The sequence below is a fragment of the Neovison vison genome, chromosome 6, assembly GCF_020171115.1.
Source record: "Neovison vison isolate M4711 chromosome 6, ASM_NN_V1, whole genome shotgun sequence".
Classification (NCBI taxonomy): Eukaryota; Metazoa; Chordata; class Mammalia; order Carnivora; family Mustelidae; genus Neogale; species Neogale vison.
In genome coordinates this window covers 207,605,941-207,630,786 of record NC_058096.1, presented here as the reverse complement: position 1 = coordinate 207,630,786, position 24,846 = coordinate 207,605,941, and the positions used below count along the sequence as shown (strand labels likewise).

The following is a 24,846-nucleotide window of genomic DNA, read 5'->3' as shown; positions in this document are numbered from 1 at the left end:
AGAACATAATCAAAGCATTAATAAAGGTATGTCACTCAATACTAAACCATTAATCACGCCAAATCCAATTTGGCATTGGTTAAAAATCAGTCAAAATTACTTAAGGAATCCTGCAGATAGAAGAGAATCTCAAGAAAACATTTAGAAGAAAATAGTAACTTTTTTTTTTAAAGATTTTATTTACTTATTTAACAGACAGAGATCACAAGTAGGCAGAGAGGCAGGCAGAGAGAGAGAAAGGGGGAAGTAGGCTCCCTGCTGAGCAGAGAGCCCGATGTGGGGCTTGATCCCAGGACTCTGGGACTCTGGCAGAGGGGCTTTAACCCACTCAGCCACCTAGGCACCCTGAAAATAGTAACTTTTATCTTTTCTTTTCTTTTTTTTTTAAAGATTTTATTTACTTATTTGACAGAGAGACAGATCACAAGTAGGCAGAGAGGCAGACAGAGAGAGAAGGGGACACAGGCTCCCTGCTGAGCAGAGAGCCAGCCCAATGCGGAGCTTGATCCCAGGACCCAGAGATCATGACCTGAGGGGCCAATAACCTCATCTTTATTCTCAGATTCTAGAACTCCAAATTAAAGATACAAATAATATTCTAAAAAAAATTCTTCTTTACACTTGCATAGTTCTCTATACAGTCCTAGGTTTATAAATTCTGAAATTAAAACAAAATACACTAACCAAAGCTACAGAATTCGATGTCTCTCTGACCACATGCATTCATGACAAATTCAACAGAGAGCAGTTCAGTGAAGGCTGAGAATGCACACTGAAGAGTACGGAGAGTTACATTCAGCTCCTCGTCTCTGCGCAATACCAAATATAATAGATTTTACTGTTAAGCCTAACGCCCTGTGATGGTTTTGACAAGGCCTCCTGGAAACCATCAGCTCTCACGTTCAAAGGAAGAGAACTGAGGGCTTTTCTTTTCTTTTTTTTAAAGATTTTTAAAATTTATTTATTTGACAGAGAGAGAGAGACCCCGTGACAGAGGGAACACAAGCAGGGTGAGTGGGAGAGGGAGAAGCAGGCTTCCTCCTGAGCAGGCAGCCCCATGGGGGGCTCAATCACAGAACCCTGGGATCATGACCCAAGCCAAAGGCAGACACTTATCAACTGAGCCACCCAGGTGCCCCAAGAACTGAAGGCTTAAAAGAGTTTGTTGTGAAGTTCTATGGAGTGAATCAAACTTCTGAGAAAGTGCTCTTTGCAAAAATTTAAAAACAACAACTAATTTCAAGAGGTTTCATTGCAAAAAAACATCTAAGAACAGCTTCACGGACAAGGGCAAAACATTTAAACAAAAAACAAATGGTCTAAAAAACTCTTAAGCTGAAAGTTCCTTTAAAGTGTTAATGGGGGTTGCCTGGGTGGCTCAGTGGGCTAAGCCTCTGCCTTCCACTCAGGTCATGGTCTCAGGGTCCTGGGATCGAGCCCGCATTGGGCTCTCTGCTCAGCAGGGAGCCTGCTTCTCCCCACCCCCCCTCTGCCTGCCTCTCTGCCTACTACTACTGATCTCTGTCTGTCAAATAAAAATCTTAAAAAATAATAATAATAAAGTGTTAATGGGATGGTAGTATCCTTAGCTGCCTGGCAGAAACAAATGCAATTAGTCTACAGAAGAAAGCACCTTAAATCCAAAAATCTAGGCTTCAGTGAATTCCCACAGATCAAATTCTAAAGAACATGATGAGTTCATTAAAAAATAAAATTATAAAATTATACATATACCTATATAAACAAATGAGAGGAAGAAACCCACAAAAACTGGTACTGGAATTATCCGACACAGACTATAAGAGACATTTATGTTTCATGAAATAAGAGGCTATTAAAAAAATATTACTAAGGAATGGGACCATAAAAACCTATCAGGTAGACTTGAAAAACCACCTCATGAAACATCTAGAAAGGAAAAAGAGTGGAAATTAAAACTCAATTATCATATAAAACTGAGCATGCACATACCTGACAATTCAACAATTCTACTCATATTCCCAAGAGACCCTATTGCATATGTACCATAATTAGATAACAACAGCACTATACTTAACAGAAAAATCCAAATGCCTATCCACATTTTACAACAAAATGTTACGTACAACAATTAAACAATCCAAACAAAACAAAAACAATCCAAATGCCTATCTACATTTTACAACAAAATGTTACATACAACAATGAAAAGGAATAAACTGATACATACAATTGTGGATAAATCTTAGCAATACAACATCAAGTGAAAACAAAGTACCCTCAAATTAAACGCAGAAGAGCGGCTTTTTCATAAAGTTAAAAACTAATATATTATTTTAAAATATATATTAGAGGACATAAAATGGTACTTTAAAAAAGGAAAGCCAGGGTATAATGAACACAGGAAAAAAGACAGAGGCATCTCAAGTAGTAAAGGCAGGGGATAGTATAGATACATGGTATGGTTAAGCAAGAGATCAGATCTGAAGAGAATTAGTAACAGAAGACAATCTTCAAATTCAAAAAGCTCAATGAATTTCAACCAGAGAGAAGAAGAAATTCTCATATAAACACAGGGTAGTGATACTGCAGAACACCAAATAAAAAGAGAACATCTTAAAAGCAGAACAAGAGAGGGGCGCCTGGCTGGCTCAGTGGGTTAAGCCTCTGCCTTTGGCTTGGGTCATGATCTCAGGGTCCTAGGATAGAGACCCGCATGGGGGTGGGGTGTCTCTGCTCAGCGGGGAGCCTGCCTCCCTCCACCCCGCCTGCCTCTCTGCCTACTTGTGATTTCTGTCAAATAAATAAATAAAATCTTTTAAAAAATAAAAAAATTTGAAGAAGAGAAAAACTTTAAACTCAACAAAACTTCCTTTTAAAAAATGAAGAGTCCAGGGCGCCTGGGTGGCTCAGTGGGTTAACGCCTCTGCCTTCAGCTCAGGTCATGATCCCAGGGTCCTGGAATCGAGCCCCATGTTGGGCTCTCTGCTAGGTGGGGAACCTGCTTCCCTTCCTCTCGGTCTGCCTACCTCTCTGCCTACTTGTGCTCTCTGTCAAATAAATAAATAAAATCTTTTGTTTTAAAAATGAGAGTCCATGTTCACATAAAGACTCATACATGTATATGTCTTACACTTGTAATATTCACAACAGCCACCTGGAAACAATCCAAATGCCTATCCACTAAGGAATCTGTAAACAAACTCTGGTATACCTACCCGATGGACTACCACTTATTAATAAAAAGGAACTACTGGAACACATAAAAACATATGGATCTCAAACACAATCTGCTAAGGAAAGACACATCAAATACTATCTAGAGTATGATGTCATATATACATGACATTCTGGAAAAGACAAAACCAGTGGGTCAAAAAGCAGGGCAGTGGCTGGCTGCCAGGAACTATGGGTAGGAGAAGGGGACTACCTACAAAGAACTCAAAAGAATTTTCCGAGGTGACAGAAATGTCTATATGATGACTGTGGGTGGTTACTTAACTGCATGCATTTGACAAAACACACTGAATTATATACTTATATATTTCTGTAAGTAATTTATACCTACTGATTAAGGAAAGCTGATTTTTAAAACTGAAGGTGAGCAATGCAAACAAGATTTTTTAGACAAAAACTGAAAAATAAGATGAACAAAAAGTCACTAAACAAAATCTTCTAAAGGAAGGTCTAAGGAGAAAGAATGGAGAACAAAGAAATTGACAAATGTAAACAAATTAGTAAGTTTGTGTACACATAAAAAACTGACAATAATGAATGGGTCGAAGCAACAAGAAATTACAATGCTGGACAGTAACAGCATATAAACTGAACAATCAGAGTATCCTAAAGTACAAATGTTGTTCAGGATATTGGTTAGCTTTAGATTTTATCTAAGTGAAACAACCAGTTAAAGAAATGCCACAAAGAATTAAAAAAAAAAAAATCATCCATAAAGCTATTTATCTATCAGACACAGAAAAGTTAAAAGTAAAAGGAAGGGAAAAATACATTATCAGTTAAATCCTACCAACAGGAAGATAGCATACTTCTATTAACATCAGATTAAATAGATTCTAAAGCAAGTCTCAATAAAATTCTAAGAGCTGGTATAATATAAACTGATGAATAGCAATTCAATTTGAGATTTAACAAAAATAAATTTAAACACACTGCAAACCATAACAGTATCTAGAACTAGGTTATGATAAAACTGCACTATCGGGGTACCTGGGTGGCTGGGCCATTAAGCGTCTGCCTTTGGCTCAGGTCATGATCCCAGGGTCCTGGGATCAAGTCCCACATTGGGCTCCCTGCTCAGTGGGAAGCCTGCTTCTCCCTCTCCCACTCCCCCTATCTTTGTTCCCTTTCTCGCTGTGTCTCTCTCTATCAAATAAATAATAAAATCTTTCAAACAAAACAAAACGAAACTGTGCTATCAAAAGAGTAGTTCAAATAGTACTTACGGAGAAATTTAAATCCTTCAACACTTTACTTTGAAGAGAAAAATGCTGAAAATTAATGAGCTAAAAAATCTCAATTACTGAGGCACCTGGGTGGCTCAGTGGGTTAAGCCTCTGCCTTCGGCTCAGGTCATGATCCCAGGGTCCTGGGATCGAGCCCCGCATCGGGCTCTCTGCTCTGCAGGGAGCCTGCTTCCTCCTCTCTCTCTGCCTGCCTCTCTGCCTACTTGTGATCTCTGTCAGATAAATAAAGAAAAAAATCTTTAAAAAAAAAAAATCTCAATTATTCCAATTAAAAATTTATAAAAAAATATAGTAAGCCCAAAAAAGTGGAAGAAAATAAAATATGACTAGAAATTAATTAACCCCTCCCCCCAAAAAACAAAACACTGTTATTCTGTGATTTGTACTGGAGGCACTGCTAGCAAAATAGCAAGAGCGGTGGCTCAGTTGGTTGGGCGGCTGCCTTCGGCTCGAGTCATGATTCCAGTGTCCCAGGGTCGAGTCCCACATCGGGCTCCTTGCTCGGCAGGGAGCCTGCTTCTCCCTCTGTCTCTGCCTGCCACTCTGTCTGCCTGTGCTCGCTCTCGCTCACACTCTCTCTCTGACAAATAAATAAATAAATAAATAAATAAAATCTTTTAAAAAAAAAAGGAACTAGAAAGGAAAAACAAAAATTCATATGATGGGGATTGTTGACAAATACAAAAACAAAAAGGGAAAAACCCCTGTACTTTTGAAATATCGGTCAGTTTCTATGTGGTCACCAAACATGAGATCAATATTACAAAAGTCAACTGCGCATCTACATACTAGCAACAAGCTGAAAATGTAACCAAAAATTAAGGTTCTCAGAAATGAATATACCAAGATACCTAAGTCTTTCTGCAGGAAACTATAAACAAATGAGATTAACAAAAAACTCAATATTTAAAATATTAAAGAAGACCTAACTAGACAGAGCATATCTGAATACTCAGTTTGAATACAGGAACAGAAATACTCAAAAAACTGTTAAAGATGTCAAGTCTCCTCAGAATCATCTTGGTGAGGGGGCGGGGTGGAGAGAGTAGGAGAAATCTGACAAGCAGATCCTAAGGAGAACAAGTCTCAGAAAAAAGAGATCAACCCCAGAAGATCAAGCTGGGGTTTGCCCTACTTACTATCAAGACCTAATATAAGCTACAGTCACATTATGAGCCCCCAAACAGATCCTCCCACATATAAAAGCTTATTAGAGAGAGACAGTTTTGCAGATCAAGGAGAAAGGACAGGCTTTCAAGTAAATGGTGCAGAGATAACTGGGTATTCACTTAGAAAAAAATGAAACCATATCCCTACCTCACAGCATACATAAAAATTAATTCCCAATAAATTAAGCACAAGAAAAGAAGAGAGTATCATCACCTCAAGGACAGGGAAGAATTTCTAAAACACAGCACTAACCATGAAGAAAACATACATGTGATGTAGTCAATTACACCATAATTAATAAATTCTATATATCAAAAGATATATCAAAGGAGTCAAAATATAAGTTACAAACTGGGAAAAAATACTTGCAAAAATTATTACCAAAGCAGAATTATATTTAGAATATAAAGAACCCCTAAAAAATAAATCCTAAACTCAAAAAGATAAAAACTAAACAAAGAGCACCTATTAAAAGACACTTCACATTAGAGGAAATAGGGATGACCAATAAATATATGACAAGATGTTCGATCTATTTAGCTATTAGGGTAATGCAAATTAAAATCATGATGAGGGGTGCCCGGGTGGCTCAGTGGGTTAAAGTCTCTGCCTTCAGCTCAGGTCATGATCCCAAAGTCCTGGGATTGAGCCCCACATCGGACTCTCTGCTCAGCGGGGAGCCTGCTTCCTCCTCTCTTTCTGCCTCCCTCTCTGCCTACTTGTGATCTCTTTCAAAAAAAATAAAAAGAAAAAGAAAAAACCATGATGAATTTACTATTACAAACTCTGACAATCCCAAATTAAAAATTCTGACAACTGTATTATATGAATACAATACTTCATGTTTTCAAAAAATAAATTTTATTTTATTTTTAAAAGCTTTTTAATTTTTGAAAGAGAGAGGGAGGGAGCACATAAGCAGTGGGAGGGGCAGAGGAAGAGGGAGAAGCAGACTCCCCGCTGAGCAGGATTAGAGTGAGGGACTGGATCCCAGGACCTTGAACCATGACCTGAGCTAAAACCAGACGCTTAACCAACTGAGTCACCCAAGCACCCCCCAAAATAAATTTAATTAAAAAAAAACTTCTCTGGAATAAATGTTTTTTAGTACCCAGTGGGTCACCATGTCGCTTGTTTTTCTACAAGCATGGCAAAGACAGCCTCTGACACAGGGATCAATCAGCATTTTGACTGATCCGCACAAGATTCATTAGAAAACAAAGTTCTGGCTTTATTAGAGTTACCATTATCTTTAAAGAGTTATCGCCAACCAATCTCCACTCCCCTTTAAAGAACAAATCTTTGGCTCCTCAAATAGCATTTAAATGTTATCAAGTAGAAACCTAGTCTTCACTGTCAAAAGAAACTCTACTTCAACATTTATCAGTAAAGTTTTATACTCACTCATCAAGAGAACATATTTATTCCAAAACCCCTTGGTGCCCCAAATCAGAAGTATTGACTTGGGAACTTTTTGACTGGCTCAGAAAAGAGAGTAACTCACACAGGCCACTTACCTGTCATCTGGCCTTTTTGTTCCCCGCTCATAGGCAGAAGAAGGTGGTGAGAGAGAGCCCCTTCGTTTCCTTTTCTCTTTATTTTGAGTTTGCTTGTCTGGGTCTCTCTCTCTTGACCTGTTAGGAGTCTTTGGGGCAGCTGTTTGATCTCTGAAGCCAACAGCATCCCTTCCTCGTTCAGTTACTAAGGGAAAAGGGTTTTTAAAAAATTTACTTGGCAGACTCGTCTCCATCATGATAGCATGTCAACTGTATAATACAATTTCTATCCAACAAATGGGTCTATGGACTCTCCGCCCTCAAAGGCCCATCCAGAATTTGGATGAGACAGAAGGTGTTGTGTGTGTGCACACACTCTATCCTGCAAGTCTCTGCCATGAATTCACTTTTCCACCTTCCCCAACAAAACTCTCAGTCCAAGCCTTCAACATTTCTAACAAGTTCTGTGGAATACACGCGTGCAAAATGTTCCCATTACCTTTAACAGGGGAGTCTACTTGCAGTTCAAAATGTGAAAGCCTTCTACTGCCCCTGTAACTCTGCATATTTAGTTTATGGAAGAGCAGCCTGGCATGTTAAGCATAAAAGCCTCAAATGGAAAAAATCTCTTCAATTAAAAAAAAAGGTGTGTGTGTTGGGGGGGGAATTAGACAATTTTTTTTTTTTTAACAACCACCATTTCAAAAGGAAAATATTTCAAACACAGATGATGACAGGTGATAAATCAGGACATTATCCAAGCCAGAGAGCTACATCTTCCCAAAAAAAATGCCATTTTCCAACTGAAGGATACTACTATTAACTTTTTCTACTCAGCTTCTTTATCTAGAATGGTCCTCACTCAATTCCACTTACTTACTGTATTCAAAAATACAGTTGGGTCAATACTTACTGCTCCCAAAAGTTGTGTATTACTTTTCAGTGACCTCACCTCCTACTTTCTTATCCCCTTACGAAGTCTAAATCCCACCACTGACTATTTCAATATAAATTAACTGGTACTACATGCTGCTGCTGTGTTAGCACTGCTACCCTGATTAATCAGATGGCTCTCTTCTTAGGAGAATTTCTTATAAAATATCTCTCACAGCACAAAGCAGATTCACAATAAACATTAACTGCTTTTTCTTTTTCTCACCTCAGAAAAACATGCTATTTCTTGTTTTCTTCCCTAGTGGCAGGATTAGGTTTATATCTGCCATTCTTGTGGTTCTTCTGTTGGTGAGCCCAAAGCTCCATTTATTTGCAAAAATTGTTAATCAGTGGCCATGTATGAGCATTTGTCAGTGAGAACAGAACTCACCTCCACACACTAGTAGAAAACGCTTACAATTAGAACAACTGTTGCAGCTCACGGGGTATTAGAGCACAACATCCTTTTGGGAAGTACTACTATCTAATTACTTCTGGGTCTGCCCATGACTACTCTATTTCCTTCTTAAAACAAGGTTCTTTGGGCAGGTATTAACTTTCTTAAAATGCAGCTATTTCTTCACTATATCCTGATAAAGTAAGAAAAGGAATCATACTAACAGTTCATATTCTGACTCTGCATCCTAGAATATGTGAGGTAGAGAAATTGTTTCATTTATTCTGGCTGATTTTTTTTCATATTATAAAAGGAAAGTAAAGCTAGACTACATATTTCCCCCAAATATTTTACGGTTCTTGGGAATTTTAAAAGTTCTAAGCTCTTAATTGTTTGACATTGAGGGGTAACATAGAAGCCAGGCTTTAATTATAAGTATTTCTTATAAAATGCCTGAGACTGATCGGGGGCACCTATGTGAAGGAGAGTAAAGTTGGCACACAAAAGGTGGCTTCCTGAAAAAATTAGTCATCGATTATAGACAATTTTCAGAAAGCATCTCTCAGAGGGCACATCAGACTAGATATTCGCAAAATATTGGGGGTAAACCCTCACGGATACTTAAGTTTTGCCCATCTTGCTAATGATTTCAACCCACTGAACCCAGAGCAGCTAGGCTCTGATGACCAAGTTTACAGTGCCACTGGTTTTGCCAACCAGCACCACTCAACCCTGCCTTCTTTCTTATGGGAGAAATTCTCTGTAGCCTTAAGCACGATGTTTGGCTATAAAGAAACTAAACCGATAGAGTTAAAAATATTCAAAACAAAAATAAAACCCCCACAATGATGCAAAGTACACCTCACAGGGCTTTAACCTATAAGATTATTTAACCAGTAAGATTAAAATTATAAAAAGTTCTTCATGCTAAAAATATAAAGACCAAAAACAACACAAAACAAAAAAAGAAACAAGAAGGGAAAAAACCAAAAATATCTTTTTTCTTTTTAAGATTTTAAAGTAATTTTTAAGTAACCCAACAAAGGTCTCGAACCCACAACCCTGAGATCGAAAGTCGTATGTTCTAGTGAACTAACCTGTCAGGCACCCCTGTGATAATGATTCTTAACCTTGTAAGGGATCATTGACTTCCTGAGAATCTGATGAAAGTTCTCGATTTTCCCCAGAAAAAATTAATGTAAATAAAGGATTCTGCAAATAAACATCTATAGGTAAAGACTTACAAAGACATTCAGGAATACAGGTCTAACAATGCCTGCTCTAGAGGAACAAACAAATGAAAGAAAAGCAACTAAAAGCCATGACTTCAAGGAAAGCAACAGCACAGGAAGTATAAAGGGACATCTCCTTTGGCAAAAATTCACTAAGAAAGAATAAAAAGGCAAGTTTCCGAACTTTCACACCAAATATCTCATTTACCTAATTACATACTATCCGGTTTCAAAAACAAAATAGCTGAAGTTCTTATCATTTACCTCTGCATATTTCCAAAAGAGTTATTTGTAAAGCCATATACACAGAGTACCTCTGAATACCTACTTGTGTTCTCCTTTTCAGTTTGACTTTTCTTTGGAATTCGATATACCTCCTGCAAAAATAAACCAAAAGAAGGGTTGTTAGTATGGAGTGGAAGTGGTGATTGTGTTGAAGCTGATTGATTTCACATGGTGACAAAGAAATAGGAACAAGCTGGTATTTAATTACTCTCCAAAATCTGACTTACATCTAGCTTTAAACAAGGATACTGGTCACTTAAAAACAAGTAAAAACCTGTAGCATTAAGCTACACATATCATGCACACAAACATTTATTATGTATAGTATGTTTCATTTTGTTTATTGAACATCTACCAAGAGGCTTATATGATCTCATTAGCCAAGTAGCAGAGTAAGTAACTGGGACATTATATTTCTGGAATATACTTCCTGATAATCTTCATATCTATATGCTTTCTGCACATAAAATGAAGTCATCCATAGTTGCATTACTAAGAATAGTTCTAAGAACAATTCTAACCTCTCACTTGCCATCCCTACTTAAGGGAAGAAGGATAAGTAATTAATTAGTTACCTAAGAACACCTCAGAAAAACTGTATGTATTAAAGACAATGCCTGTTGTTCATATTTTTCTATAAATGCAAAACCTATTTGGCTAATGGCCAATTGTAGTATTTCCTTTCACACTGTTATATTTCCTTTCATATTGTTATTTTAAAAAAGAAAAGCATTAGATCATTGTTGCTCTTGAAACAGCATCTAATAGCATAACAAAATTGTTCTTGACAAATGTAAACTAAGTTTTTAAGCCCTGAATACCTTTTCTTGATATAGAAATTTAAGGCTTAAAACATGTTCTGTTCCCTGACAATCCCTTGCTGTTCTAGTCAACAAGTAGCTCAGCATTTCCTTATCCAGTCACCTTGGTAAGTGGGCAAATAGAAAATCCACACATTCTCAATGGTACATCACATGATACTCTCCCTTTAGAGTAATCTCGTATTACTGACCATACCCCTATGACTTGGTAATTCTAATTTTTTAGCAATTGTACTCCAAAAAAATCAAAGAACTCCTCTTTCCACATTATTTTTGGTTCTAGCAGTATTTATGGAATGTAAGAAATAATCTAATACCACACAACTGAGGAAGGGCCAAGATTTAATATTCAGTTGCAACTGAATACAGACCACAGACATTGGGCAATCTAAATGAACACTGATTTTTTAGGAAAAATCCTTCAACACTCCACGCATGCTGACAAATTACCTAATAAAGATGATGACTGCCACGATTAGATGTGTACCTATCCTGTGTGTCAGGTTATCATATAAAGTATTTCAAACGCATTATCTTTTTTGAGCTTCAAAACACCTCTATGAGGCAAGTACTATTATCTCCACTTTACAAGTGAGAAAACCCACTTTAAAAACTCAGCAACCTGACCAAGGTTATGATGCTATCAGACAGTATGACTCACAGCAATGTTATCTTCTGCACGAGATGACACAGGATATGGCAGACAGTCAGCATTATCTGGGAAGGAGGACCACTTCAGGACTTGAGCATACATGCAAGCGGCATCCTCTATTCTCCCAGCCCCTCTTTCCTATGAAGGACTTCCACTAGAGCCGTGATTCTCAACTCTGGCTGCACAATTAGACCACTCCAGGAAACTTTCATAGAAATACTGTGCCAGACAAATAAAATCTGAAATTCCAGGCATGAGTTCCAGGAATCTACATTATTATTATTACTATTATTATTTTTGAAGCTCTCCACAGGATTCTGATGCCTACATGTAGAAGGTTGAGAACCACTGAACTACTAGCTTCTCCTAGCAGCCTTCACTCATTCCTCCTCACGTGGGAGAATTTGACAGAACAAACTGTGTATGGCTGTCCTCAGCTCAAAGCCACGGAGGGATGGCTCCGTGGAGGAATGTCTGGAGTTGTCCAGCTGTCACTGTCTAGCTATGGGTAACAACGAATCAGGGATAAATACGGTAAGGACAAAGCGGACACTCTTAGTTCTGACTCTTCTGTCCACCCCCAGGAGGTTACCAAACTTGGGGAAAAAGTAAGAATGCTACTTATCAGCACCTACACACCATAAGTAAAAACAGGTATTCTATTAATTTTTAAAGGCTTGAAATTGAATGTTGCATTCGGTACTCTGTAAATCTAAGCACTCCAGAAGGCAACATGTTCATTCATAAAGGGTGCTTAGATAGAGACACGCATGTCTGTGTCAACTAAGGATTATGCAATATTTCCTTTTGCCTCGGGTCTTGGGTTCAAGACTTGGGTCAAGTGTTCATTACAAGCATTTATAGCAATTTATCACACAGACCTCAAGTTTAGAGCAAATGCTAAAGTAGAAAATGTATTCCGAAGTTCACAAAATGGATGATCATTACTGACGTGTGACCAAAAGCTACTGACTTTTTACTCTGTGCCTAATACTATGGGGAACAAGTTAAATCAACATGCACCCAAGCACTGAGGAGCTATTAACTTTTCCTCCTCTTCATATAGTTAAAGCTGTGTATAAAATTTAAACTGGAAACTCAGATTACCTACTTCAAGGCCCTGAATTTTTCCAAAGTCCCACAACAATGCAACCTGAAAAGGAAGCAGTCATGTGAAGATCACTGTAATAGTTCTTAAAATCATTCTATGTTGTGGATAAACAGCAGTAAATTTAGCTTACATGAGAGGGAATGCTGGAATAATGTCATACACCTGCAGGCCACTGCCGAAAAATGTTTTTCTGAGTTGGCTTCACTCACATTAACCCTCCACGTAAAACCACTTTCCTCTGTTAAGGATTCTACTCAAGAGACTGGCATGTTATGAAAGAACACTCAATTGTGAGTCAGGAGGCCTGGGTTTTGGGACTATCCCTGCCCTCAGAGGGACCTAAAAGAATCTGGTTCCCCACCCTACCTAATATTCTTTACCTATCATGCTGTTTTATTTCTTTGGTGTCTAGGTGCTTCTCCTAAGTAACACACACTCACATGCACTCAAAGCTGTAATTCTTGTTTTTTTAAAGTGATATTTTTGAAAAGATTTTATTTATTTGTCAGAGAGAGAGAGCGTATGTGTGTGCAAGAGCAGGGGGAGTGGCAGGCAGAGGAAGAGGGAGAAGCAGGCTCCCTGCCAACCAAGGAGCCCTGTGTGGGACTCAATCCCAGGCCTCTGGGATCATGACCTGAGCCAAAGGCTCAACCAACTGAGCCACCCAGGTGTCCCTCAAAGCTATAATTCTTAAGGGCTAAGACTGTCTTACTCTGCTGTATCTCTAGCACCAAGAAAATGTCTGACACACAGGCAACACTCAACTACTTGTTCAGTGGACCAGTAAGTGAAATTCTACTCATAATTTGCAGAAATCACCACGAAGTGCTAAATAACTTCAAAGTACTACACAGCTTGCTTTTTAAAAATCACTACATCTATACCTTCATTCTCTCTCATCCCTGGTAAGAATGCTGTTTACAGGCCTTATATATAACCACAAACACGTTTGTGGGGTTGTATTTCCAGGATCAGATTAATACCTGTGCCTCTGCAACATTTTGAATTCTCATCAATGCTTAGAACAGCCCACCCTTGGTCAATTAATCATTCCTCTTCAAAGGCTCAAACTCAATCTTCAGAAATTATTTGATAAACATTGAATCACTGATAAGCTCATGCACAAGCAATGCATCCAATATCCCTTTTTAAAAGTATGTAAATATGTGTGGAGTTGTTTTTAATTTGTAGAGACAAAGACAGCACGAGTTCTTTGATGGTTATTCGTGGAAATCTGGTATGCTCATTTATATAACAAGTATTTAGGTAGAAACTAGGTGTTAAAAGCACATTACCGAGAGTCTCCTTTTTTCAAATACTGGAGATGCCTAGGAACAGCCACTAAGAGGTTCACAGGCCAACAATGGTGGCTGGCAATTCTTTTACTGTGTGCCATGTCCTTTAACTGCATTCTCATATACTCTTACACTGCTAAGGCTGACTTGAAAGAAAATAAAATTTAAAGGTGGAAGGTCTTTATACCTAATTCATACAATAGGTTCTCTATTTTTGAATAAACACTTGCCAGCCATCCCACTTCTGAGCATATATACAAAGAGAATGAAAACAGGATCTCCAAGAGAGCTGTACTCCCATATTCATGGCAGCATCACTCACACTAGCCAAGATATGCAAACAACTGTCAACAGATGAATGGAGATGTACTGTACAAGTATATGACGAGATATTATTCAGTCATGAGAAAAAAAGGTATCTTGCCATTTATGACATGAATGAACCCCGAGGATATTATGCTAATGAAATAGTGAGGATGCAGAGAAACTGAAAACCTTATATGCCACTGAAAGGAATGTAAAATGGTACAGCTATCATGGAAAAGGGCCTGGCAGTGCCTCAAACGTTAAATATGGAGTTACCATGATTCAAAAAATCCATGCCTAGATACATACCCAAGAGAAATGAAAACCAGTATTCACACAAAAGTTTGCACATAAATATTCATAACTGTATTATTCCTAACATTCAAAAAAGTAGAAACAACACAAATGTCCATCAGCTAACAAATGGATAACAAAATGGTTTAAAAAATATCTACACAAGGGAATATTATTCAGCTATAAAATGAAATTAAGTACTGATAAATGCTACGACACAGATGAATCCTGAAAACATTACGCTAAATAAAAACCAAAAAGAAAAGGCCATTATTATAGGATCCCACTTATCCTTGTTCACAGACTGTGCAAATTCACCAACTCACTAAAATTTCTTTGTAATCCTCAAATCAACACATCAGAAAAAACATCACTAGCTCTTCCCCCAAAAGTTAAGACCATCACTTGTGTATTTTGATATACTTTTTCCAAATAATGCCTGATAACATGATGCAACACTTTATTCCCCAGTCTTTCAGAATCCTCTCATTACTCTTTTTGGAAATGCTTCTAGTACACTCATACCCTTGTATATTTTCTTTCCAACTTTTTTAATATCATTTTCACTGACTTTATGAAATCAATGCATTTTTATTTTATAACAGCGCTATACTACATTTGTACTGCATTGTCCAATTTTTATAACAGTGAGACTTTAGCTAAGAAGGACAACACTTCAGACAAAGACAGATGCTAATGTTAACAGAGATGGGATATTTAGATGACAATTTTTTAGTGTTCAGCTCATCAATTAATGTTTTTTGTCATAATGCTTGTTTCTCTAAGCAATCTTGAAACTGAAGATTAAGATACTGACAGAACACCATATATTTGTGTATCTGTGTGTACATATATGTGAATATGGACTTACATATTTAATTATATGTGATGGAGCAGCTTTTCCAAGGTAAATGAATGAAAATGATTTCAAAAAACCCCATCAAGTGGCAGGATATAAAATCAATGCACAGAAATCAGCTGCATTTCTACACACCAACAAGAGGAGACAATCCCATTTACAATTCCACACAAAACCAAAAGATGCCTAGGAATAAATCTAACCAAACAGGGGAAGAATCTGTACTCAGAAAACTATAGAATACTCATGAAAGAAACTGAGGAAGACACAAAGAAATGGAAAACGTTCCATACTTATGGACTGGAAGAACAAATATTGTAAAAATGTGTAGACTACCTAGAGCAATCTACACAGTTAATGCAATCCTTATCAAAATACCATCAACTTTTCTCACAGAAATGGAACAAATAATCCTAAAATTTGTACGGAACCAAAAAAGACCCTGAGTAGCCAGAGGAATGTTGAAAAAGAAAAGCAAAGCTGGTGGTATCACAATTCTGGACTTCAAGTTCTATTATAAAGTTGTAATCCTCAAAACAGTATGTTACGGGCCAAAAATAGACACACTGATCAATGGAACAGAACAGAGAGCCCAGAAATGGACCCTCAACTCTATAGTCAACTTACCGTTTTTTTTTAGAAAAAGAAAAAAAAAGATTATTTATTTGAGAGACAGAGATCACAAGTAGGCAGAGAGGCAGGCAGAGAGAGAGGAAGGGAAGCAGGCTCCCTACTGAGCAGAGAGCCCGATGCGGGGCTCGATCCCAGGACCCTGGGATCGTGACCTGAGCCGAAGGCAGAGGCTTTAACCCACTGAGCCACCCAGGCACTCCCGGTCAACTTATCTTTGACAAAGCAGGAAAGAATGTCCAATGGAAAAAAGACAGTCTCTTCAACAAATAGTGCTGGGAAAATTGGACAACCATATGCAGAAGAATGAAACTGGACCATTTCCTTATACCACACACAAAAACAGACTCAAAATGGATGGAGACAGGAATCTACCAAAATTCTCAAAGAGAACACAGGCAGAAACCTCTTCAACCTCAACCACAGAAACTCCTTCCTAGACACATGATCAAATGCAGGGGAGGCGAGAGCAAAAATGAACTACTAGGACTTCATCAAGATAAAGGGCTTTTTTGCACAACAAAGGAAACAGTCAACAAAATCAAAAGACAACTGACAGAATGGGAGAAGGTATTTGCAAATAACCTATCAGATAAAGGGCTAGTAGTATCCAAAATATGCAAAGAACTTATCAATCTCAATACCCAAAGAACAAATAATCCAATCAAGAAATGGGCATAACATGTGAACAGACAAGTCTGCAAAGAAAACATACAAATGGCCAACAGACACATGAAATAGTCCTTAACATCACTTGGCATCAGGGAAATACAAATCAAAACCACAATGAGATACCACCTCACAGGGGTCAGAATGGCTAAAATTATCAAGTCAGGAAAAGACAGATGTTGGTGAGGATATGGAGAAAAGGGAACTCTCCTACAACTGTTGGTGGGAATGCAAGCTGGTGCAGCCACTCTGAAAAACAGTATGGAGCTTACTCAAAAAGCTGAAGATAGGCTACCCTACGATCCAACAACTGCACTACTAGGTATTTACCCCAAGATACAAATGTGATCCGAATAGGCAGGTGTACCCCAATGTTTATAGCAACAATGTCCACAACAGCCAAACTATGCAAAGAGCCTAGATGTCCATTGACAGATGAATGGATAAAGATGTGGTGTGTATATATATATACAACAGAATATTATGCAGCCATCAAAAATTGAAATCTTGCCATTTGCAACAACATGGATGGAACTAGAGGGTATTATGCTGAGCAAAATAAGTCAATCAGAGAAAGACAATTATCATATGATCTCATTAATATGTGGCATCTGAGAAACAAGGCAGAGGATCATATGGGAAGAGAGGAAAAAATATAACAAGACAAAACCAGAGAGGGAGACAAACCATAAGAGACTCTTAAGCTCAGGAAACAAACTGAGGGTTGCTAGAGTGGAGAGGGGTGGGAAGAAGGGGTGGCTGGGTGATGGACACTGGGGAGGGTATGTGCTTTGGTGAGTGCTGTGAATTGTGTAAGACTGATGAATCACAGACCTGTACCCCTGAAATAAATACTACATTATATGTCAGTTAAGAAAAAAAACAAACAAACCCACCATATACCAGGATTTTAAGGCCCTCGTGAAGCAAACATACCAAATATTTATCTGGATTTACTGAACACTGAAAATTTAGAAAAAGAGGTAAGAACTTAGAGAAACATACATTAAGAAACATACAATTTTGGGTAAGAAGATATGACCGTTTCATGGAATCTGATTCATAATTCTATATACTAGTTTAAAGATTAAAAATCAGGGTGCCTGGGTGGCTCGGTCAGTTAAGCATCTGACTCTTAGTTTTGGCTCGGGTTGAGACCTTAGGAGTTGTGGGATCAAACCCTGCGTTGGGCTCCATGCTCAGCAGGCAGTCTGCTTGGGATTCTCTCTCTCCCTTTGTCCCTCCCCCTGCTTCTGCGGGCTCTCTCAAATAAATAAATAGATAGGTAGAAAATAAAGACTAAAAATCCATTTTCTCAACAACAAAAAAAATTTTTTTAAAGATTTTTATTTATTTATTTGATAGACAGAGATCACAAGTAGGCAGAGAGAGAGGAGGAAGCAGGCTCCCTGCTGAGCAGAGAGCCCAATGTGGGGCTCGATCCCAGGACCCTGAGATCATGACCTGAGCTGAAGGCAGAGGCTTAAACCACTGAGCCACCCAGGCGCCCCCTCAACAACAAAATTTAAAAAATGAACATAAAACATGTTTATGGCCCTACGCCACCCTAAGGCCCAAACAAAGAAAAAACATTACTGGAAAAATACTGCTGCTAAGTATACTAGCTCTTGGGAAAAAGGAGCCAGGGTACAAATCAGCACAAACTCTGTGAAAAACTTGCAGTGATAATGACTCTATAACCAGATATAGCTTTCTTTAACAGAAGGAAGAACTGTTAACTCCTATCATGTCCTTGTTCAGCATTTAAGAGTCTGTGGTTTTACCTCACAAACTGTATTACGTACAAATGGTAGCAGAGGAATCTCCATTAGGTCACAGAGATCTTGAGATCTGACTATAAAGAAAATTTAGAGGAGAACATAAATGTCTGGAGATTTCATAAAATCACACACATAAGAGGGGCAGAAGAAGGGAGAGTGAAGAAAAAGTGGAGTAGAATAATTTTATTTATTCTTTGAAACCCCTGAAGAGACTCTTCTAACTTCAGACAACTGTGCTCCCATGAAATGAAAGATGTTAAGACTGAATTTCTGTTTTCACCCCCTCAGACAAATGGGCAAAACATATGGTCACAGTTCTTAAAATAGGAAACAGAAATATAAAGATACTCAACACTTCATGCATAAGAGACATGCAAATTAAAACTACAATAATATTCTATCAGTCCATCCAAGATAAAGTTAGACAATCCTTGAGTTGGCCAGGGTGTAGTAAAATATGCACCCTTATGCATATACATTACTGATGAGAGTTAAATTGGTATAACTATAAAAATCAATTTGGAAATAACTATTAACTACAGATGACACAGACCAGGACTCAGATATACCATTTTTAGTAATCTATCCAACATGTATATTCCAAACACATGTATATGTGAATGTGTCTGAATGACCTACATAAAAGTTCCACACTAAGCTAAAGAAAGGAATCAATTACAATGGCCAAAGTAGAGACAGATAAATATGATTAACAGGAGACTGATTACGCCATATCTTTACAATAAAGTACCACGCAGCTATGGAAACTAAATTCTTTAAAACCTGGTCTATAAAACAAACTTCATAATGTATTAAATAAAAAACAAGGAGCTCAATAGTGCTGCCAGCTTTAAAAAAAAAAAAAACAATGACTAAATTCATGCACACAGCATGCACAAATTATCTCTGGAAGGTTACACAAGAAGTTGGTTGTGCTGGCTGACTTCAGGGAACAAGACAGAGGGAAGGGCCAGGAGCAAAACATATTATCTGTATGCTTTTTGAATTTTGTATCATGTACAGGAATAGCCTATTTAAAATTTTAAATGAGAAGAAGAAAAAAAGGTTAATATGCCTCAGAAGAAGCCCTCAACAAAGTACCAAAAGACTCAGCACATTATGGCTGTACTCATGGTAATGAACAGTACCTGAGTGTTCTGAGGTCTCAGGCAGCGAGGTCTAAGAAATTGAAGAAATTGGTGCCCTGGGTGGCTCAGTGGGTTAAAGCCTCTGCCTTCGGCTCAGGTCATGATCCGAGGGCCCTGGGATTGAGCCTCGCATCAGGCTCTCTGCTTAGCAGGGAGCCTGCTTCCCTTCCTCTCTCTGCCTGCCTCTCTGCCTACTTGTGATCTCTGTCAAATAAATAAATTTAAAAAAAGAAAAGAAAAGAAAACTGAAGACTCTCAAAACAACTTCTAAATGCTGCTCTTCAGCAAGTGCCATACCTTAAAAGCCCTCCTAGGTCACTGCCATTCACTTTAAACTTGTCCCCCCAGGTCCTCCTTCTTCTCCAGCCTTACCCAGCTTGACTCTAATTCAAAGAATGTATCCTAACAATGCTTGGTTTTATTCAACATACACCTAAATGTGCTGTGGTGAACAGCAGAGCCAAGTTCCTGTTTTCAAGGCCTCTCTAGCCCAATAGCAAATGTGTGTGTAGAAAAATAAGTGTTTTCATGCTGATAAATAATAACTGAAGAATAATCAAGGTCATGGTGATTAAATGTTTCTCAATTTCAGAGTTCTGTTTTCCAGGCAAATTAATTCCAAATCTAAGATTTTTCCTTACACCTTTCAAATTTAACTACCTCTTCTGTAATCTTTCTAATTAAAACCTAAAAATCACCATAGCCCTCCAAATGACTGCTTGGAGTTCTGAGTTGCACTGGTCAATGCAGCACTGCAGTGAAGAGTACGTGGTCGTTATTTAACACAGTAGTAGAAGTCTCAGCCTCAGCAATCAGACAAGAGTAAGGAATGAAATGCATCCAAATTGGTGAGGAAGACATAAAACTTTCACTATACACAGACGACATGGTACTATATATAGAAAACCTTAAATACTCCACCAAAAAAAACTACTAGAATGATAAATGAATTCAATCAGGCTGCAGGATACAAAATCAACATACAGAAATCTACAGCATTTTTATATACCAATAATGAAGCAACAGAAAGAGAAATTAATAAAGTAATCCCATTTATAACTGCACTAAAGAGAATAAAATACCCAGGAATAAACTTAATAACCAAGGAGGTAAAAGACCTGTACTCTGAAAACTGTAAAACATCCATGAAAGATATTGAAGACAACACAAACTAGTAGGTATTTCATGCTCACGGGCCAGAAGAACAAATACTGTTAAAATGTCCATACTACCAGCAGCGCCTGGGTGGTTCAGTGCATTAAAATGTCCATACTACCAAAAGCAATCTACAGATTTAATGTAATCTTTATCAAAATGCCAGCAACATTTTTCATAGAACTAGAATAATCTTAAAATTTGTATGGAACCAGAGAAGACTCTGAATAGCCAAAACAATCTTGGGGCGGGGGAAGAGAAACAAAGCTGGAAGTATCAGAATTCCAGATTTCAAGTTACATTACAAGTCTGTAGTAATCAAAACAGTATGGTATTGGCACAATAACAGGCACACAGATCAATGAAATAGAAAAGAAATCCCAGAAATAAACCCACATTTATATGGTTGATTAATTTTTACCAAAGGAGGAAAGAATACCCAATGGGAAAAACATAATAGCCTCTCCAACAAATGGTATTGAGAGAACCAGACAGCTAAATGCAAAGTATTCAAACTGGACCATTGATTACACCACACACAAAGATAAATTCAAAATGGATTAAGGACCTAAATGTGAGACCTGAAACCATAAAAATTCTAGAGGAAAACATGGGCAATAATTTCTCTGACACTAGTCGTAGCAACACTTTTCTAAATAGGTCCTCTCCTGAGGCAAACAAAAGCAAAAATTAACTACTGGGACTTCATCAAAACACAAAACTGCACAGGGTGAAGGAAATAATCAACAAAACTAAAAGGCAACCTATGGAATCGAAGAAGGTATTTGCAAATGACATATCCGTTAAAGGGTTAGTATCCAAAATATATTAAGAATTTATATAACTCAACACCACAAAAACAAATAATCAAGTTTAAAAATAGGCAGGGTGGCTCAGCTGGTTAAGCGATTGCCTTCAGCTCGGGTCATGATCCCAGGGTCTGGGATCAAACCCATGTCAGGCTCTCTCCTCAGTGGGGAGCCTGCTTCTCCCTCTCCCTTTGCCTGCCACTCTGCCTTCCTTGTGCTCTCTCGCTCTGTCAAATAAATAAATAAAATCTTAAAAAAAAAAAAAAAGTTTAAAAATGGGCAGAAGACATGAACAGACATTTTCCCAAAAACATTACTCATCATCAGGGAAATGCAAATCAAAACCACAATGTCATATCACCTCACACCTGTCAGAAAAGCTAAAATAAAAAACACAAGAAATGAACGTTGGTGGGGCACCTGGGTGGCTCAGTCAGTTAAGTGTCTGCCTTCAGCTCAGGTGATGATCTCAGAGTCCTGGGATCAAGCCCCACGTGGGGCTCCCTGCTCAGCAGGGAGTCTGCTTCTCACGCACCCTGTGCCTCCCACTTATGCTCTCTTTCTCAAATAAATAAAGCCTTTAAAAAAAAAAAAAAGAAAAGAAAGAAAGAAAGAAATGAGTGTTGGGGAGGATATGGGGAAAATAGGAACCCTCCTGCACTGTTGGTAAGAATGCAAACTGTTACAGCCACTGTGGAGACGGTATAGAGCTTCCTTAGAAAGTTAAAAATGGAACAACCCTACAATCCAGCAATTGCACTACTGGGTATTACCCAACGAATACAAAAACACTAGTTTGAAGGGATATATCACCTCTATGTTTACAATTATGGAAGCAGCCCGCGTCAATCAATAGATGAATGGATAAAGAAGATGTAGTGTATATATACAATAGAATACTATTCAGTCATAAAAAAAATGAAATCTTGCCATTTGCAACAACATGAATGGAGCTAGAGTATAATGCTAAGCGAAATAAGCTAGTCAGAGAAAGATAAAAACGGTATGATTTCACTTATATGTGGAATTTAAGAAACAAACAAATGAGCAAAGGAGAAAAAAGTGGGGGAGAGAGAGACCAAGAAACAGACTCTTTCTATAGAGGACAATCTGATGGATACCAGAAGGGTAGAGTAGGTAGGAGGATGGGTGACATAGGTCATGGGGATTAAAGAGTACATTTACCATCATGAGCCCTGAGTATGGAAGTGTCGAATCACCGTACTATATACCTGAAACTAATATAACACTGTAATGTTAACAACACTGGAGTTAAAATTAAAAACTTTAAAAAAAAAATTTAAAAAGGAGTAGGCTGTGAACCCAGCACTGCAGTTAAGAGTAGGAACCCCCCTCCCTTGGTGCCCAAATCATCTATCTAGAAAATACTTTTGGGACCACAGCTCATTCCTTCCCCAACTTACACATATACACATCCCTGTTTGAGAAGCTGCTCATATTTATGAGCCCCTGCCCCCACAAAATCCCAGCTTTGCCTATAATTTCAGGGGTCCTGAAAATCCCGAATTTCAATCATAGATCACAGACTGACAACCTCTGCAGCACTGAGAAGAAAAAGATATTGAACAAAACACTAAAATGGTAGTTTCTATGATTTCAGAATGAATTTGAACTTATTACAGTTTCTAAATCAGAAGCAAATTAAGAGAAATCTGAAGTATTCACCAAAGATACATAATTATGTGAATTGCCTAGCAAGGATATAGAAATCACTACTCACTGAAACAGAAAAAGGAATGGAAAGAATATGGGATTTAAATCAGAAGACTTGAGTCAATTTTCAGCTCTGTCACTCAAAAGATAAGTCACAATCTCAGGGCATACAAACAGCACCATTTACTTTACAGGGTTATAAAAATCACAGGACACGCACACAAATGTTTTCTGATCACCTATCAAGTAAAATACACAAACCACGGATTCAATAAGCAGCGTGATACCATGGTTAAAGACTGCCCTCCTCACGTCTTCATTCAAAGATTTATGAAGTGCCGAAGGACATATCAGGCTCTAACAGTACCATGGGGAAACATGAGTGAACAAGACAGAAGTGTTCTCTGCCCTCACACTGTACAAGCATGAAATGTTACATGCTATGGATGGAAAAGATGTTATGAGAGTGTATATAGAAAAGGCAGAATAATCTTAGAGGAATGAGGGACGCCTGGGTGGCGCAGTTGGTTAAACGACTGCCTCCGGCTCAGGGCGTGATCCTGGAGTCCCGGGATCGAGTCCCACATCAGGCTCCCAGCTCCATGGGGAGTCTGCTTCGCTCTCTGACCTTCTCCTCGCTCATTCTCTCTCTCACTGTCTCTCTCTCTCAAATAAATAAAATAAAATCTTAAAAAAAAAAAAATCTTAGAGGAATGAGAATGGCTTTCTGGGGGTAAAGGATGAAACTTTAACAAGAGACATCTAAACAAAAGTGTTTTCGGGTCGCCTGGGTGGCTCAGTGGGTTAAAGCCTCTGCCTTTGGCTCAGGTCATGATCCCAGGGTCCTGGGATCAAGCCCCGCATTGGGCTCTCTGCTCAGCGGGAAGCCTGCTTCCCTTCCTCTCTCTCTGCCTATCTGTGATCTCGGTCAAATAAATAAAATCTTTAAAAATACATATATATATTTTTAAAAAGACAGTGTTTTTCACAGCTGAGCAAATGTGTTTGTGTGTGTATGAACATTAGTAGCACAGACCCACTGGTAGGTCAGAATGGCTTGAGGTGATATGGCGTAAATGAGTAACTATGCCATGGTATGCAAGCCCCATAAGAAAAATGGATTTCATGGAACAGTGTAATGAGGAACCATTTAAAAGCTTTAAATGGGAAAGTGACATGAACAGATATGCAGTTCCAAAAGAAAAAAAAAGTAGGGGGCATATAGTAGTCATTCACTATTATTAAGAGGTATTATTATAACCACTATTTAAAGATACCATAATAAAAGTAACCCTTACTCTAAAAATCAAAAAATGGTCCCAGCCCTGGAAGATGTCAAGGTCCAGTGAGGGGAATAAGCATCTGAACAACTAACTTTAGTAGTACAGACACACAGGAAAGGACAAAGCATCACAAGGGGTGAACTGCAACTCCAGATAAAGGACAATTTTAAAAGGAAAGAATGAAAAGAGATGATATTCCAAGCAAAAAGAACAGCATATACAAGGACACTGAAGGGTAAGTATGTATGAACAGCCTGATGTGACTCATGCACTGAATGTGTAAGAAACACTGCTGGGCACGAAAGTTAGATAAACACAGAAGTATCTCCCAAGCCATACACTAAAGGCTCTATAATTAACAGAAGTCTCTGTGATGCTACAAG

General features: G+C 38.2%; 1 protein-coding gene across 3 annotated transcripts in view; it reads right to left on the bottom strand.

The window, feature by feature from the left end:
- The window catches only part of SETD2 (SET domain containing 2, histone lysine methyltransferase), a 123,389-nt gene that overhangs the window by 29,528 nt on the left and 69,015 nt on the right, over positions 1-24,846 (bottom strand). Inside the window, exons 13-14 of one of the 3 annotated variants that reach the window (XM_044253706.1) lie at positions 10,020-10,068; positions 7,151-7,334 (exon numbers count right to left, since the gene is read on the bottom strand). In XM_044253706.1, coding sequence (XP_044109641.1) covers positions 7,151-7,334; positions 10,020-10,068 — 233 coding nt within the window. Of the gene's footprint in view, positions 1-7,150; positions 7,335-10,019; positions 10,069-24,846 lie in introns of those variants that run through there. The other 2 variants (XR_006385150.1, XR_006385151.1) reach the window with 2 other exon arrangements.